This window comes from Anomaloglossus baeobatrachus, chromosome 8 (genome assembly GCF_048569485.1).
Source record: "Anomaloglossus baeobatrachus isolate aAnoBae1 chromosome 8, aAnoBae1.hap1, whole genome shotgun sequence".
NCBI lineage: Eukaryota > Metazoa > Chordata > Amphibia > Anura > Aromobatidae > Anomaloglossus > Anomaloglossus baeobatrachus.
Genome location: NC_134360.1, coordinates 197,875,057 through 197,893,587, shown reverse-complemented (window position 1 = coordinate 197,893,587; position 18,531 = coordinate 197,875,057). Strand labels below are relative to the sequence as shown.

General features: G+C 45.1%; 1 protein-coding gene across 1 annotated transcript in view; it reads left to right on the top strand.

Annotated features, from left to right (window-relative positions):
• The window catches only part of SNX7 (sorting nexin 7), a 130,787-nt gene that overhangs the window by 87,395 nt on the left and 24,861 nt on the right, over positions 1-18,531 (top strand). Inside the window, exon 8 of the mRNA XM_075321042.1 lies at positions 15,741-15,893. Coding sequence (XP_075177157.1) covers positions 15,741-15,893 — 153 coding nt within the window. The remainder of the gene's footprint in view (positions 1-15,740; positions 15,894-18,531) is intronic.

Here is an 18,531-nt window from a genome sequence, read left to right as displayed (position 1 = left end):
GTCACACACACACATGCATTCTCTGATTTTTGATTTTTGATTTTTTGGATTTCAAAGATTTGGAAGAAAAGCGGGTCCAATCTGGACTCCCGGCATGTCCCTTCTCACCCCACTGTGTCGGCGGTGCTGTTAAGGTTGACTTTACAAGGCTGGAGCCTTCACATGCCGCGCTCCTTCACCATCTCCTGGGGCTCTGGCTGAAGTGGGAGCCAACTCGGTTCTCACTGCTTTGCAGGAGACCGGTCTCCATCCGCAGCCCTGTTCAGGATCCTGTCGGACGGAGCGTTTAACCCCCCCCAGGGACCTGGCACCTGCGTCTCAAAAGCTAAGTATGAGACGTTTTTACCACAGAAAGTGGTCTTTCCAGGGTCCCTTGTACTTTATTTATTGGGGGGAGTGTGTTATATGTCTGGGGTAACATTTCCGGCCGGTTCTCCAGTTTTCACTGGAGAACCGCGCCGATGGTGCCTGCACGCTGGCCGCATGTTTAAATCTAGGCCCCGGCTTCGCCTGAGGCCTAGTTTCGATTTCACTCCCTCTGCATGTCAGTCATGCAGAGGGACAGTGTGGCTCCGCCCAGCGGCTGTTCAGCACAGGGAGCGGACACTCCTCACTGAGGAAGGATTCCCTCCCCTGTATACCTCATTTGCCCGCTCTCAGTAGGCCCCGCCCCCTCGCCTGCGCTCCGGTCGCCATTTTCTCAGCGTTCTCAGTGTCTGCATAGGCACAGAGATACCTCATTGTGACAAGTGGGGGCCAGGGCTGGGGGACTGGAGGGCACAGAAATGTATGTTAAACGGTCTTGCAGCCACAACCTCCAGTTGTGCAGCTGCTTATATTCTCTGTTTATATACTCTGCTGGGGGTCATTCTGGAGATGCATTCCCTCACAGAGCCCCCACTTCTGCAGCATGTCTCACATCAGAGCAAGGCTGCAAGGCTGTTCTTAATATGCTGCATGTAGACTCGTACTGCCTGTACTGAGCACATAAACACAGTGGTCCCTCAGCCTGGAGGCTCGTCAGGGTCCTCCAGCTGCTCCGGGGGTGCTGAGCATGCATTAGCCCCCTTCTCAGGGCGCTTCTGCTGCTACGGCTCGCTCAGCAAGCTCTTAGAGGTCTCTTCATCTGGTTTTCAGACCCCGTCCTCCTAAAATGGGGACGCAGGGTCCCCTGTCCTTCCCCGTCCCGCAGCTCTGATTCACGAGCTGACTCACTGGACGAGGAGGATGTCTTTACTGGGGGCTCGGACGCTACTTAATGTACCATTGATCTGTCCGAAGGTGACGCAGATGCTAATGATTTGATTGCGTCCATTATATTTGTACTGGACCTCAATCCGCCTGTATCAGGGGAGTATCCCTCTCTGGCAGAAAGGCATCAGTATACCTTAAGAGAACAAGGAGTGTGTTCCTTAACCACTCCAGTTTTCAGCCCACTGTGACCAAGCCCAGAGCCTGTCCTGACAGACGCTCCAAAAGCGTGGTTCTGATGACTGTTTCCTCCTTCCACCAGAGGTGGTCAAGGAGTGGGCTCATTCACCAAGGGTGGTCCCTCCGGTGTCTAGTATTTCAGCCCGGATAGTTGTATCAGTGGCTGACGGCACCTCTCTAAGGATCCCACTGTACATTAATTCTGTACTGGACCTCAATCCGCCAGTATCAGAGGAGCAAACTTCTCTGGCAACAGGCCACCAGTTTACCTTGCCTAAGAGAATAAGGAGTGTGTTCCTTAACCACTCCAGTTTTCAGGCCACTGTGACCAAGCCCAGAGTCTGCTCTGGCAAACGCTTCCCAAAGCGTGGTTCTGATGACAGTTTTCCCCTTCCACCAGCGGTGGTCAAGGAGTGGGCTCATTCACCAAAGGTGGTCCCTCCGGTGTTTAGACTCTCAGCCCGGACGTTGTATCAGTGGCTGATGGCTCTTCACTTACGGTTTTGCTGTCCGCCAGTTTGTCCTTCTAGCCAAATCTGTATGGAGGCGGCAGGGGCCTCGTTCTCCCCATTTGCAGCAGTGCGGCTTTCAAAGCCATCTCTGCTTCTCTAGAGGAGATGCATTCCTTCATAGGGACTCTTTGCCCGAAATGGTTGCCTTAACTTCCAGACTTCAGTCTTTTCATCCTATACCATGTCTGCCATGCTGGAGACTCTCACCGCACTGCGGTGGCCTCGGCTAATTTTCTCGCTATCCGCAGGCTCCTGTGGCTTCGGAAGTGGACGGCGGATGCTTCTAAAGAAGTTCCTTGCTGGGCTCCCTTTTGCTGGGACCAGACTGTTCGGGAACAACTGGATGAAATTATTAAGGAAGCTCTTGGCGGGAAGAGTTTCTTCCATGCCACAAACCTAAACCAGGAAACCTGTCCAGGGCAGGAATCAGTCGAGGTTCGTTCTTTTTGTTCCTCCATCTGATCGTTCTCTAAGCCCTCGGCCTCGCCCACTGGCTCAGCCAATGATCGTAAACCACAAATGGCGCGCGAGAAGACCACAGGACATGCTGCCACTAAGTCAGCCTCCTCCTGACTATCTGGCCACGCCAGCAACGTCCTTGGTCGGTGGCAGGCTCTCCCACTTGGCGACGTATGATTTTAACACGTCTCCGATCAGTGGGTGCAAGATACCATCTCCCACGGCTACAGGATAGAATTCTATCCAGCCCGCCAAACAGATTTTTTCTGTCAACTCCCCTCTGCTCCAAGGCCGCCGCCTTCTCACAGGCTGTGGCATTCTTGCAGGCCACTGGAGTAATTGTACCGGTTCCCGACTGGGAACGGTTCTGAGATTTCTGCTTAAATCTATTCCTAGTACCTGAGGAGGGCGGTGCCTTCCGACCTGGATCTCAAGCTTCTCAAGCATGTTCAGGTGCGGCAGGTTCGCATAGAGTCTCTGCGATCAATCATTGACCCAAGGAGATTCCCTAGCATCCATCGACATCAGAGATGCCTATCTGCATATGCCAATCGCAGTTTCACACCAGCGTTGGCTACGTTTTGCAATCAGAGTGGTCCAATTCGTGGCTCTTCCCTTTGGGTTAGCCACGGCCCCTCGAGTATTCTCAAGGTCAGGGCAGCTGTGATTGCGGTCCTGCACCTCTAGGGGTTGGCAGTGATCTTTTTGTCCAGGACAGCCTTCTGCTCTGGGTTTCTTCCAGTGCAGACTGTTAGCGGAGTGCCTCGCTCACTCTCGCCACTCTAACCAATTCGGGTGGTTTGTCATTCTGTCCAAGTCCACTCTGACTTCGACCCAGAAGTTCACAGACCCAGGAACGCAATTCGAGACTCTGTCGGCACTTGTGAATCTGCCCTTAGTCAAACAGCAGTTCCTCCGCTGGCGGTCGACGTCGTTCCATCAGGCACCTAATACAGGTGCTGGATCAGATGGTGGTGTCAATGGAAGCAATTCCCTTGCCCAGTTCCATCTGCGTCCTCTACGGCTGGATATTTTCCGCTGTCGGAACAAGCGGACTTCCTCCTTCCTCGGGGCGGTGGCTTTGCCACAGACCAGGGGCTCATTTCAATGGTGGCATCGTCCCCTCTGTCTCAGGGACGCTCCTTTTTGGCTCCGTCCCGGGTGATCCTCACGAGGTCCGTCCTTCCGCCAGAACCTACGGCTCTCAGTTTGACGGCGTGGCGTTTGAGTCATGGATCTTGACGACTTCTGGTATCCCTCCTGAAGTCATCTCCACTATGACTCGAGCTCGGAAGTATCCTTTGGCCCTTTTGGCCTTGCCGACCCTCCTGTCCCTTCTACAGTCCAGCCTGCAGCTAGCACTATCCCTCAATTCCCTTAAGGGACAGGTCTCGGCTCTGTCAGTGTTGTGCCAGCGGCGTATCGCCCGGCTGGCCCAGGTGCGCTCCTTCATGCAGGGCGCATCTCACATCATTCCGCCTTACCGGCGGCCCTTGGAGCCCTGGGACCTTAATTCGGTCCCCACAGCTTCCGGAAACCCCCCTTTGAGCCTCTTAGGGAGGTTTCTTTGTTTAATCTTTCACAGAAAGTGGTCTTTCTAGTGGCCATGACTTCCCTCAAGGGAGTCTCTGTTTTAGCTGCACTCTCTTCGGAGTCCTCCCTTCATCAAGACAAGGTGGTTCTCCGTCCGACTCCGGACTTTCTCCCTAAGGTGGTTGCTGCCACCTTAACCGGGGCATTTTCCCTGCCTTCCTTTTGTCCGGCTCCTGTTCATCGCTTTGAAAGGGCGTTGCATACTCTGGATGTGTCTCGCACCGCTGTTCTTAGGCGGTGCACCTTTCTTTTGTGCTGACCGCTGGTCAGCGTAAGGGCCTTTCGGCATTTAAGCCGACCCTGGCTCGTTGGTTTAGGTCGGTCTTTTTCCCAATACCTACCAGTGTACTCAAGTGCCTCTCCCGCCGGGGATCAAGGCACACTTGACCAGAGCTGTCGGTGCCTCTTAGGTTTTCAGGCACAGGCTACGGCTCAGCAGGTCTGTCAGACTGCCACTTGGACTAGTCTGTATACCTTTTCGTAGCACTACCAAGTGCATGCTCTTGCTTCGGCAGATGCGAGCTTGGGCAGACGTATCCTTCAGGTGGCTGTAGCCCATTTGTGAAGTTAGGTTTCGCCTACTTCTCAGTTTTTCTGTTTATTCCCACCCATGGACTGCTTTAGAACGTCCCATGGTCTGGGTCTCCCATAAGGAACGATGAAGAAAAAGAGAATTTTGTTTACTTACCGTAAATTCTTTTTCTTATAGTTCCGACATGGGAGACCCAGCACCCTCCCTGTTGCCTGTTGGCAGGTTTCTTGTTCCGTGTGTTATCACCGGCTGTTGTTGTAGACAGAGGTTCCGGTTGTTCCGGGTTTTGCTCTGTCTCTACTTGTGGGTGGATGTCCTCCTTCAGCTTTTGCACTAAACTGGCTAGGACTGGCTACCAGGGGGTGTATTTGCTAGGAGGGAGGAGCTACACGTTTGAGTGTAGTACTTTGTGTGTCCTCCAGAGGCAGAAGCTATACACCCATGGTTTGGGTCTCCCATGTCGGAACTATAAGAAAAAGAATTTACGGTAAGTAACAAAATTCTCTTTTTTCTATGTATATTATATATATATATATATATATATATATATATATATATATATATATATATATATATATATATATATATATATATATATATATATATATATATATATATATATATATATATATATATATAATATACATATGTATATTGTACATTATATGTATATATGTATATTTTCTATTTATAATAGATTATAACACATTATAATGTGTGTATATACTGTGTGTGTGTGTGTGTGTATGAAGATATAGTCCAGACATTGACGAGGCTGGAAATAATGATTTTTACTTGCAGTAATAATTTTCTCTAAACTTTGCTTTCGGCACAGAATGCTCCTTTGCAGCAATTACAGCTTTGCAGACCTTTGGCATTTAGGCTGTTAATTTGCGGAGGTAATTTGGAGATTTCCCCCCCCCCCATGCTTCCCCCCTCCCACAAGTTGGATTGGCTTGATGGGCACTTTTTGCGCACCATACGGTCAAGCTGCTCCCACAACAGCTCAATAGGGTTGAGATCTGGTGACTAGGCTGGCCTCTCCATTACAGATAGAATACCAGCTGCCTGCTTCTTCTCTAACTAGTTCGTGTATAATTTGAAGGTGTGCTTTGGGTCATTGTCCTGTTGTAGGATGAAATTGGTTCCAGGGTATGGCATGGCATTGCAAAATGGAGTGATAGCCTTCCTTATTCAAAATTCCTTTTACCTTGTACAAATCTCCCACTTTACCAGCACCAAAGCAACCCCAGACCATCACATTATCTCCACCATGCTTGACAGATGGCGTCCGGCACTCTTCCAGCATGTTTTTTTAGTTGTTCTGCGTCTCATAAATGTTCTTCTGTGTGATCCAAACACCTCAAACTTCGATCCGTCTGTCCATAACGCTTTTTTCCAATCTTACTCTGTCCAATGTCTGTGTTCTTTTGCCCATATTAATATTTTCCTTTTTATTAGCCAGTCTCAGATATGTTTTTTTTCTTTGCCACTCTGCCCTGAAGGCCAGCATCCCGGAGTCGCCTCTTCACTGTAGACGTTGACACTGGCGTTTTGCGAGTACTATTTTATGAAGCTGCCAGTTGAGGACCTGTGAGGCGTCGATTTCTCAAACTAGAGACTCTAATGTACTTGTCTTGTTGCTCAGTTGTGCAGCGGGATCTCCCACTTGTCTTTCTACTCTGGTTAGAGCCTGTTTGTGCTCTCCTCTGAAGGGAGTAGTACACACCGTTGTATGAAATCTTCAGTTTCTTGGCAATTTCTTACATGGAATATCCTACACTTCTAAGAACAAGAATAGACTGTCAAGTTTCACGTGAAAGTTCTCTTTTTCTGGCCATTTTTGAGAGTTTAATGGAACCAATTAATGTAATGCTCCAGATTCTCAACTAGCTCAAAGGAAGGTCAGTTTTATAGCTTCTCTAATCAGCAAAACTGGTTTCAGCTGTGCTAACATACTTGCACAAGGGTTTTCAAGGGATTTCTAAATATCCATTAGCCTTCTATACAGTTAGCAAACTCAATGTACCATTAGAACACTGGAGTGGTGGTTGTTGGAAATGGGCCTCTATACACCTATGTAGATATTGCCTTAAAAACCAGACGTTTGCAGCTAAAATAGTCATTTAACCACACTAACAATGTATTGAGTGTATTTCTGTTTAATTTAATGTTCACTTCATTGAAAAAAATGTGCTTTTCTTTCAAAAATGAGGAAATATCGAAGTGACCCTAATTTTTTGAAGTGTGTGTGTGTGTGTGTTTTTTTTTTTTTTTTTTTTGTTTTTTTTTGTTTTTCTCCGATTTTTCATGATCTGTACTACAAGATCTAACACTTTTCTATGTACACAAAAGGAATTTTTCTCTAAAATGTTAAATATTGTTCACATATGTGCCTAATTTGTGTCAATGAGTGCTTCTCCTTTGCCAATATAATCCATCCACCTCACTTGTGGCATATCAAGATGCTGATTACACAGCATGATTATTGCACAGGTGTGCCAGATGCCATTGAATGTGAGCATTTGCCCATTCAAATTGGGTAAGATGATGAAATGCAGTTAGGTGGAGACCTTGATGAGGGTGGCGACCAGTAGATGAGCTTTCCTGAGATGGTTTCGGACGTTTGTGCAGAAATTCTTTGGTAATGCACAGATTGTTGCAGCAGCTGTCCAAGTGGCCGGTTTCAGATGATCTTGGAGGTGAAGATGCTGGATGTTGAGGTCTTGGGCAGATGTGGTTTACACATGGTCTGCGGGTGTGAGGCCGATTGGATGTACTGGCAAATTCTCTGCAGTGTCTTAGGAGACGGCTTATGGTAGAGAAATGAATGTTCAATTCATGGGCACCAGCACCCTGGACATTCCTGCAGTCAGCAGCCAATTACATGCACCCTCAAAACTCGTGACATTTATAGCATTCTGCTGTGTGATAAAACTGCACATTTTAAAGTCATGTTTTATTGTGGCCAGCCTAAGGCACACCTGTGTAAAAATCATGCTGATACCTCTCTCTTAGCAAATTTTTACTTTTGCTGTTAGAAAACAAGTAATTGCTCTTTGAGGTAGACAAATACAAAACTTTGCACACCATTGCATCACGATTGTCTGATTTTTCCTACAAACGTTTTGTAACGTTAGTACCCTATTAGCACCTTTTGTCTTTTCAGTTTTCTTCACAGTGTGATGTAACTGGCACCTTACCATTTGAGGAACTCCCTTTTAGATTGCAATGTTATTTGGATGTGGCTTATGGATGTGCTACTTACTTCCTTTTTCTGCGGGATGCCAGCTGAAGCCCTGGCCCCTTAGCAGAGTGGAGGTCCTTCATCCTACTGTAGACTGGGCACCACAGGGATATTTCTGCTACAGTCAGTTGTCCTACAGCCACACACAGAACAGTGAGGAGAAGGAGAACATGGCTGAACTCCTGAGACAGAGAAGATTTCCTTATTCATCTCTTAATAATAAAAGACCAAATAGGGTCAAAGAAAGGGAGATTTTTTTTTTTTTATTTTATTTTAAAGGAGTTGTCTACTACTAGGAAAATCCCTTCTTATTCTCCATGTTTGGTCCCATTAAAATAAAGCCTATACTCTCCTCCTGAGCTGGTGCCATTCCAGAGGTTTTGACACTCACATTCCCAGGGCTCACGTGAGGTTGTGATGTCACACGAGCCTCGCTCCCACCACCAGCTTCTCTCTTCCTGGCTTTGAACATATAAGTAATCAACAAGACGTGAGCAGCCAGCTGCGACTCTCACTTCCTGTTGAGTATGCATACTTTGAAAGGCAGGAAGAGAGAAGCCAGTGGTGACTGGACGCGGAGATCAAGTGAAGTCACATCCTTAAAGAGGACCAACCACCAGGATTTTCATATATAGACTAAAGCCAGTGCTATACTGGCGCTATCACGTTGATTCTATACATACCTTTAGTTGTGAGATTGGATGTATAGTTCCTGATATACAGGCAAGTAAAGTTTGTGAAATACACTGTTACTCGATTGATAGCAGCTACAGAATATCTAATAGATGGGTTGGGTTTTGCTAGTTATTCCCTCCCCCGTCTGTCTGCCTGTCCTTCCTTCCTCCCTCCTCCCCCATGTAATAACAGAGACAGGGGCAGTAAAGACAGGCAGGCAGACAGGAGCCACCTATTAGATATTCTGTAGCTGCTATCAATCAAATAGCATTTTATGAACTTTACTTGCCTATATTTCAGAAAGTATCCATCTGATCGCTCAACTAAAGGCATGTATAGAATCATGATGATAGCGCCAGTATAGCACTGGCTTTAGTTTATATATGAAAATCTTGTTGGTTTGGCCTCTTTAGGTGAACCTCGGGAATGCGATCTTTGTACGGTGCCAGCACGGGACACAAGTAAACTTTTTATTTTAATGGGGCCAAACCATGGGGAATGATAGTAGACAATCCTTTTAATTATTATTTCTGTGGGAATCCTGGGTTTTGCAATCCTATAAAAGGGGTTTTCTATGTGATCATGTTCCCCTCCTTTGGATTACCCCTAGTGACAAAACAAGAACCACAACTTAGCCAAAGTTGGCACTATACACTTGAAGTTACCAGGCACAGGGCTGACATTATGCCAAATACTGTAGTGAAAGGGCCATCATTTGTCACTGCCCATTTGTTCTCTTGATCAATGTAGTTCTTGGAAAATCCCTTTTAAAAGGGAACCTCTCAGGCGCAATATTCACCCAGAGCCTCGAGCAGTTCTGGGTGCATATTGCTAATCCCTGCCTAACTGTCCCAGCATCTAGTAGCATAGATAAAGAGATCTATAGAAAAAGTATTTTATAGCATATTTTTATATCATATGCTAATGAGCGCGGGGACTAATCACAAGGGCGTTAGTTCCCTTGGTAGTCGGCCCGATTAGCATGTTGGCATACCCCCAGGGGTGTACTAACATGCTAATAACTGCACAGCATCAGAGTAGATCTCACTCACCTCTCCACTGCCATTACCGCTCGATGCTGGATTTTGGCTCAGTACTCCTGATCCCAGACTTCCGGTCATGAGCACTACTTCAGTTTGAAGCTGGGACGCGTACACCCAGCTTCATAGTGCGTATGCCCAAACTCCGGGGTCATGTGCACTGAGCCAAAATCCAGCGTTTGGCAGCGATGGTGCCGGAGAGGTGAGTGAGATCATCCTCTGACGCTGCACATTCATTAGCATGTTAGCACGCCCACAGGGGCATACTAACATGCTAATGGAAACGACTAGCAAGGGAAGCAACGCCCAGGGGACTAGTCCCCTCACTCATTAGCATATGGCAAAATATCTTTCTTTAGAAATACTTTTTTTTAAAGATCTCTTTATCTATGCTAGTGTATACAGGGACAGTTAGGCAGGGACTAGCAATATGCAACCAGAACTGTTAATGGTTCTGGGTGCATATTGGACCCGACGGGTTCCCTTTAAATAACCAAGGACTGATTCAGCGTCATTAGAAAGTCAAAGGCAGATTCCAAGCAACGCGACCACCTTCTGTACTTGTGTAATTGAAGCCATTACGGAACCTCCTCACATACCTCATATCTGGATAATGGAACTGAATGCAGAAATCCTGGATTATGCATATTTCTATTAACACTGGGAGTTGGATGCTGACATCACTGGCTGTAATTTTCAAATTAAAAAAAGTCTTTGAATTTATTTTTTTCTTATTAGAAATTCATGAGCGGAAGTTCAATAAAAGTCGTCCTGACTGTAATTCGCTTAGACTATTTTCTGACTGCATGCAGCGCGGCCCATCGCTTGTTTGATGTTTTTGTGAAGAAAGCGGATTTGATGTTTTTTGATCCTTTACTCCGAAGTCTTCAGCTGCCCTCTCACCGCCCGTCTTTCATTTATGTCTGTTACTGTTACATCTTTCCTGGCTGCCTCATTAATTCGCTGTCGCTCTAGTACTTGCTTTCCAGATGTTGTCCAGAGGCATTAGCCTTGCGTTCATCATTGTTTCATACCGACGCTTTCTTCTTGTTGGGCAGCAGATAATCCTTTTAAGGTATTGTTCAGATTTTCAAAAATATTAGTTGCTTTGTAAAATATGCGCTGTCCATCAGCTAGAACAATGGCTTAATGTTAGCCGCCGGAGAGGGTGCACCACATTCAACTCCGCCTTTATGGGACCCAATTGGTCCTGGATTTCTAAGGACTGGGCAGTGGATCACTGGTTAATATTTTTGTCTTGAAGAGCCAGGATCCTGTTTTAAAATCCGACCATGAAGTTAGTAAGCTCTTGTCTGGGTTTCCTCTGGATGTGTTTTAGTTTTTTATTGCACACCAAAACTGTTCTGCAAGAAAAGAGAGTATCCATAGATATAGAGAGGGTCATTGATGATCACTAATATTGAACAATATACCAAGGAACCATTGATATGAGGACATATATATCAGGAAGGGGCCAAGGATGGGGGACATACAACAAATTGGAGGACATGTATACCTTGAAAGGGCCCAGGATGGGGGACACTAGTACAGAATTGGGGGACATTACCCCCATACAGCAGCAGATCCGAGCATCTTCATAGATGACAAACGATACATGCTCATTACAGCTGGAATAACCCAGCCCCGGAAACGGGCGTTAATGATAACACTTTTTCATTCAGGGGGCAGAGTGACTGAAGCCTCTGTCCCTGATGATGCTTTGTTAAAGTATCCCATCATGCCCTGAGATTATCAAACAAAGTGTCATAAAAAAAAGGAAGTAGTAAAGATAAATAAAGCAGTTACAGTAGTGCGGGAATGTTAGGGATTATTTAATTAAAGTAAACTAGAAAATACATTAGATTATAGCTTTAAATAGATAAAGATTTAGGTTGACAATTAATGTGTTCTTTGGATCACCCTTTTAGCACAGTGTGGCCACCCCTTTAACTCAAGATTAGGTAATCCGCTCCTATAGTGCCTCATTTGTTTGGGGTTTTTTTTTTAATAAACATCCAGCAAGCCAGAATATCTGATGATCTGACATGTCTGTTCTTATTACTGCAAAATAGAAATTATATATATATATATAATATATATATATATATATTTTATAAATTAGTACAGACAAAAAGTGTGGACACACCTCCTCATTCAAAGAGCTTTCTTTATTTTCATGACTCTACAAATTGTAGATTCACATTGAAGGCATCAAAACTATGAATTAACACATGTGGAATGAAATACTTAAAAAAGTGTGAAACAACTGAAAATATGTCTTATATTCTAGGTTCTTCAAAGTAGCCACCTTTTGGTTTCATTACTGCTTTGCACACGCTTGGCATTCTCTTGATGAGATTCAAGAGATAGTCACTGGAAATGGTTTTCCAACAGACTTGAAGGAGTTCCCAGAGATGCTTAGCACTTGTTGGCCCTTTTGCCTTCACTCTGCGGTCCAGCTCACCCCAAACCATCTCGATTGGGTTCTGGTCTGGTGACTGTGGAGACCAGGTCATCTGGGTTAGCACCCCATCACTCTCCTTAGTCAAATAGCCCTTACACAGCCTGGAGGTGTGTTTGGGGTCATTGTCCTGTTGAAAAATAAACTAAATGCAAACTGGATGGAATAGCACGCCGCTGCAAGATGCTGTGGTAGGCATGCTGGCTCTGTATGCCTTCAATTTTGAATAAATCCCCAACAGTGTCAGCAGCAAAGCACCCCCACACCATCACACCTCCTCCTCCATGCTTCACGGTGGGAACCAGGCATGTAGAGTCCATCCATTCACCTTTTGTACAAAGACACAATGCTTGGATCCAAATATCTTAAATTTGAACTCATCAGACCAAAGCACAGATTTCCACTGGTCTAATGTCCATTCCTTGTGTTCTTTAGCCCAAACAAGTCTCTTCTGTTTGTTGCCTGTCCTTAGCAGTGGTTTCCTAGCAGCTATTTTACCATGAAGGCCTGCTGCACAAAGTCTCATCTTAATAGTTGTTCTAGAGATGAGAAGGTGTGTCCAAACTTTTGGTCTGTACTATATATATATATATATATATATATATATATAATAATAATAATGTATGTGTATATAGATGGAGGGATGGATGGAGGGATGGATGGATGGAGGGATGGATGGAGGGATGGATGGATGGATAGATATTTGGAGGGATGGATGGAGGGATGGATGGATGGATATTTGGATGGATGGATGGATATTTGGATGGATGGATGGATATTTGGATGGATGGATGGATATTTGGAGGGAGGGATAGATATATAATAGGTACAACGATGACCGATAAACATAACAAAATAATCGCCACGCTCTTTGGGAATGTGAACGAAGACGTTCAATATTTGTAACCGGAAACCCTGATTTGTAAAATGATCATTTTGCAAACATCAATCTCTTCTGAGGCCGCGAGTAAAATAAATCTGTGTATCAATACAAGTTCATTAAATTTGTCCAATTACTACACAACTGCAGATGCCAACATAATGTGCAGTTTTATTCTGTGCCAGTTTCACTCTTTTTTCGGAAAACACAATCTGTGATTAAATTAGGGTCTGTTTTCACCCAGGGGACTTTCCAATAGCTCACATTTTTTTCTACGTGTATTTGTAGACAACAGATGCAGATGGTCTTCAATGGGGGAAAGCGTGGAGAGAATGTGTGTTACGAAAGCTAAAATCTGAACTAGCTCTGCCCGGGATGCAGAATCATCTAGAGAAAATATAGAATTCTCTTCAAACGTTTTTAGATGTCCAACAGCCAAAACATTTGTTAGCATGATAAAAAAAAAGTTTTGTTTGTTTTTATATTATTTTTATTAACCTTTTTTAATTCCTGTATTTTTCAATTCAGAAGAATAAACGATCATGTGCGTACATGAGAAATACCTTTATTTCTGACCATTTTGTGACCTGTGTTCTGCATTATTTAGCAATTTTTCTCAGTTTATTCCCCAGACCAGATGTGAAGAACTTTTTTTTTTTTTTTGCCAAGGGCCATTTGGTTATTTATGACATCATTTGCAGTATGTAAAAAAATGATGAACTTGAAAATTATCTTGCTATATTTAGTCAATTAACTCGCCCCCTAATGTGATGGCTGGAGCTGCTTTTCCTTTTCTTTGGTGAGTCATTAGGTGTTAGGTGGTATTGATCATGTTGCTCCTCTTCACCCGTATTCCAGATTTGCTTTGGTCTGGAGCGCAGTCAATGTATACGACACTGAGACTGTTGTGTCTACATCTCCTAGGATATACTGGGACTGTTACATGTACATTACACAGGATACATTGCGGCTGGTGCATGTACATTACACAGGATACACTTTGGCTGGTCTATGTATTTCATATGGGAGACGGGTTGGTGCATATGCATCACACAAGATACAGTGGGGCTGGTGCATATACATCATATAGGAGACACTAGGGCTGGTGCATATACACCACACAGTAAACACTGGGGCTGGTGCATATACACCACAGAGGAGACACTGGGGCTGGTGCATATACATCATATAGGAGACACTGGGGCTGGTGCATATACACCACAGAGGAGACAATGGGTTTGCTGCATATACACCACAGAGGAGACACTGGGGCTGGTGCATATGCACCACAGAGGAGACACTGGGGCTGGTGCATATACACCACAGAGGAGACACTGGAGCTGGTGCATATACACCACAGAGGAGACACTGGGGCTAGAGCATATACACCACAGAGGAGACACTGGGGCTGGTGCATATACACCACAGAGGAGACACTGGGGCTGGTGCATATACACCACAGAGGAGACACTGGGGCTGGTGCATATACACCACAGAGGAGACACTCACTGGGGCTGGTGCATATACACAACAGAGGAGACACTCACTGGGGCTGGTGCATATACACCACAGAGTAGACACTGAGGCTGGTGCATATACACCACAGAGGAGACACTCACTGAGGCTGATGCATATACACCACAGAGGGGACACTCACTGAGGCTGATGCATATACACCACAGAGGAGACACTGGGACTGGTGCATATACACCACAGAGGAGACACTCACTGAGGCTGGTGCATATACACCACAGAGGAGACACTGAGGCTGGTGCATATACACCACAGAGGAGACACTCATTGAGGCTAGTGCATATACTGTACACAACACAGGAGGCACTGGGGCTAGTGCATGTACATTACGAGACACGGGCTGCTGTCTTGATAATTGGAGTGAGATGAGAGCGCAGAGTGTGCAAACTCTGCCCGCCCACACTGGCCAGCAACCGGACTTAAACCTTAATTGCATGCGCTTCAGCTAGTAGTGAATACTTTGTGCTCATAATGTATAAAGAGATTAAAGGGCCATCAGCTGGCAAATTGAGGCCCCCAGTTCAAGCACTGTTTTCCCCGAGAATGTGCCTGTGATAGAGCCTACAGGAGTTCTCTTTATATGTTTAGCCTGTTTCTCACTCTCTTCTTCCTGTCTCAATAGACTTCTATAGGCAGCAGGCATAGTTTGACCTGTCTTTAGAGACAGACCCTTGGACAGATTTGAGCAGTCTTTGACTGTGAATAAATTGCTTAGGGGGGGGATTGATTAATGGCATAAGATGCATGTTTCTTTGATTGATATATTGCAAATTTTCACAATTTCACTTGTACGGTTTATTTACATATAAAAACTATAAAACAAAGTTTGTCCCATTTGGTGACTCTTTTCTACTTGTTCTTTATACACTATGCTGAGAGTCCTCACAGGCCACATAAAACAGGATCACATCGTTAACAACATGTAATGGATAAATCTCGCCTATTCTTCCTTACCCCACCCCCATATTTTTACATGTCTCAGAGTACTCCCCCAACACTTCCCCTTTGAAATCCATTAGATATATTCTGACTTGTTATCTTTATAGACTTACCCAGCACATAACATATGACACTGACACATACCAATTGTTTAAGGTGGTCTATGGGATTTTAAAGTGATAGCCTATCCTTAGGACAGGCTATTAATGTATAACCACTGGGGGTCCAGCCTCCATAAACCCTATCGATCAACACATCAATGGAGCAGCAAAACTCACTGCCGTGCCCAGTTCCGCAACCTCCATACCAATATGCCTCTGCCTGGTACTGCGACTTCTCCCCTGATCACTTGGACTAATACTTGCAGTTTAACTATTTTAAGGCATTATCTGCATTTTTATGTGGTTATATTTTTTTTTTTTTTTTTTTTTTTTGCAGCTGAAGGAAGAGATTGAAAAACTTGAAGATAAAGTAGAATGTGCCAATAACGCTCTGAAAGCCGACTGGGACCGATGGACAAAAAACATGCGGACCGATCTAAAAGCTACATTTGTAACCATGGCCGACAGCAGAATCGACCATTATCAGGAGGTAATGTACCATATTTTTCGCTTTATAAGACGCACTGGATTATAAGACTCACCTCAAATTTAGAGATAAAAAAAAGTAAAAAAATAAAAATGGCGTCCGTCTTATACTCCGGTGTTGTCTTACCGGATGGGGGGGCAGCAGTGGTGGTGAAGCGGGGTCACAGGAGGCAGAGGTTGTGCGGTCAACCGCGGCTGGTCCATGGTGCCAGCGGCAGTCAGTGGCGGCGGATCCGTGGCGACAGGCGCGGCAGATCAGTAGTGGCAGCAGCAGCGGCAGGTGAGTGGTGCAGCAGGCTGGTGCGGTGAGAGTCCCAATCTGTCCGCTGTCCCGGTTCAAATGATGGCACTTGAGCGTTCCATCTGCGCACGCACTGACTCCCGGCGCCATCATTTGAAACTGGGATACCTGCCAGCCAGCAGGCCGCCCACCCGCACAGAGAGGCAGCCGGCACCGACAAGCACCCAGCTGCCGCCCGCCCGCAGGCACAGGTACCCGGCTGCCGCCCGCCCGCAGACACAGGTACCCGGCTGCCGCCCGCACGCAGGCACAGGTACCCGGCCTCCCGAGCGCACCCGGTCACCGCACAGACAACCAAACAGGTAAAGCTATATTCGGATTTTAAGACGTACCCCTCATTTTCTTCACAAATTTTTGGTTGGAAAAGTCTGTTTTATAATCCGAAAAATACGGTAGTTCTTTAGTTTTGGTTTTGTTACTTGAAGGTGATGTAACGATTTATTACCGACCTTTTAAACACCTTTTTTAAGTTTTTACTTTTGTGCTTTTTGCGTTACATCTCATAAGTGGAATATAAGAGATGACCAGCCTCAAAAGATTGTTGTCCGTGGGGTTGGAATTAGCATGAAATGGAGATGGTAATTCATCACCTTTTTTTTTCCTTTATACCTTTATGATTACTTTTCTTGCTTTGTCCTCACATTATTGAATGGTTGTAAATAAAACGTTGCACAATTTAGGCCAAGTAGTGCTCCGTAAATTGAAAACTAGAATTTGCTCTTTGGTTAGTCCTTTTTATTATTGAATCCACAGCATTCAATTTTTGTCCTCGCTTCCATTTAAGTAGCATTTTTTTATATTTTATTATGCTGTGAAATTAGCCGTGTCTTAGCAAATTGTTTTTACTAACACGGCACAGCGGTGCTCAATGGAAACTATTCAAGATTAATACCATGAAATGGTGCATCCCGCAAATCACCTCTCTGAAATATACTTTGTTAAAAAAGAAAATTGGTCTTATTTCAAGAAGATAAATACAGCAAAACCTCTCCAATAGACCATTTCTGTGAGAAGCCCACCTTTTTATTGAGACCAGATGTTCCGCTTCATATATTGTGGTTGAAGAGGATTTCTTCTGCAGAAGATCATTTTATAAAGCAGTTATGGGTGGTCATCTCAAAGGAGTAATCTGACTTTGCTCCCTTAGTCATCAAGATGCGAGCAGGGCCTGTTAATATGGACAGATGCGCAATACAGGCCGCTCATGCTTGCAACCTGACAGAAAGCTGTAGATGTGACGTCTCTGACCCCATTCTTGGAAGTGATCAGAAATGAAGTAGACTTTAGAGATGAGCCAAAAGATTAGCATTACCCTGGTACAAAGTCCTCTTTTTTTTTTTTTTACCTACAGAACATGAACATGCGAACATTATGGCTGCGCACTTGAATACCTGAATCCTGGTGACTAGTGATGAGCGGGCACTACCATGCTCAGATGCTCAGTACTCGTAACTAGTGATGAGCGAGCACTATCATGCTAGTGTATTTGGTACTCGTAGCTAGTGAAAGCAAGCAATGCTCAGGTGCTTGTAACTAGTGAATGAGCAGGCACTACCATGCTCGGGTGCTCAGTACTCGTAACTAGTGATGAGCGGGCACTACCATGCTCAGGTGCTCCGTACTCGTAACTAGTGATGAGTGAGCACTGCCATGCTCTGTACTCGTAACTAGTGATGAGCAAGCACTGCCGTGCTCAGGTGCTTGTTACTTGGAACTAGTGATGAGCGTGCGGTACCATGCTCTGTACTCATAACTAGGGATGACTGCGCACTACCGTGCTCGTTACTCATAATTAGTGATGAGCGAGCACTATCATGCTCTGTACTCGTAACTTGTGATGAGTGGGCACTACCATGCTCCGGTGCTCGGTAATCGTAACTAGTGATAAGTGAACACTACCATCCTTGGGTGCTCAGCACTCATAATTAGTGATGAGCGAACCCTACCATGCTCAGGTGCTGGGTACTCACAACTAGTGATGAGCAAGTACTACCAAGTTTGAGTGCTCGTTATTTGTAATGAACATTTTGATGCTTGGATGGGCTTGATTTGCTTACCGAGAATAATGGAAGTCAATGGGCAACTCTAATTTTTTTCGAAGATTTTCATGGTAGTGCTCGGTCATCACTACTGGCGACTCTTGTGATTACTAGGTCTTTTACGATTTTGACATGTGTTTTAGTCTTGTGTTGTTGGGGCTCTAGTTATCACAAGAGGCTCCCAGAATGCCAGTATACGAGTACAGGCCAAGCAGTTCCTGATGCCCAAGTGCATCGTCAATGAAGTACCGACGTGGACGCCTTACCAGGGTTAGTGCAAATCTTTTTTTGCTTCTCTTTAC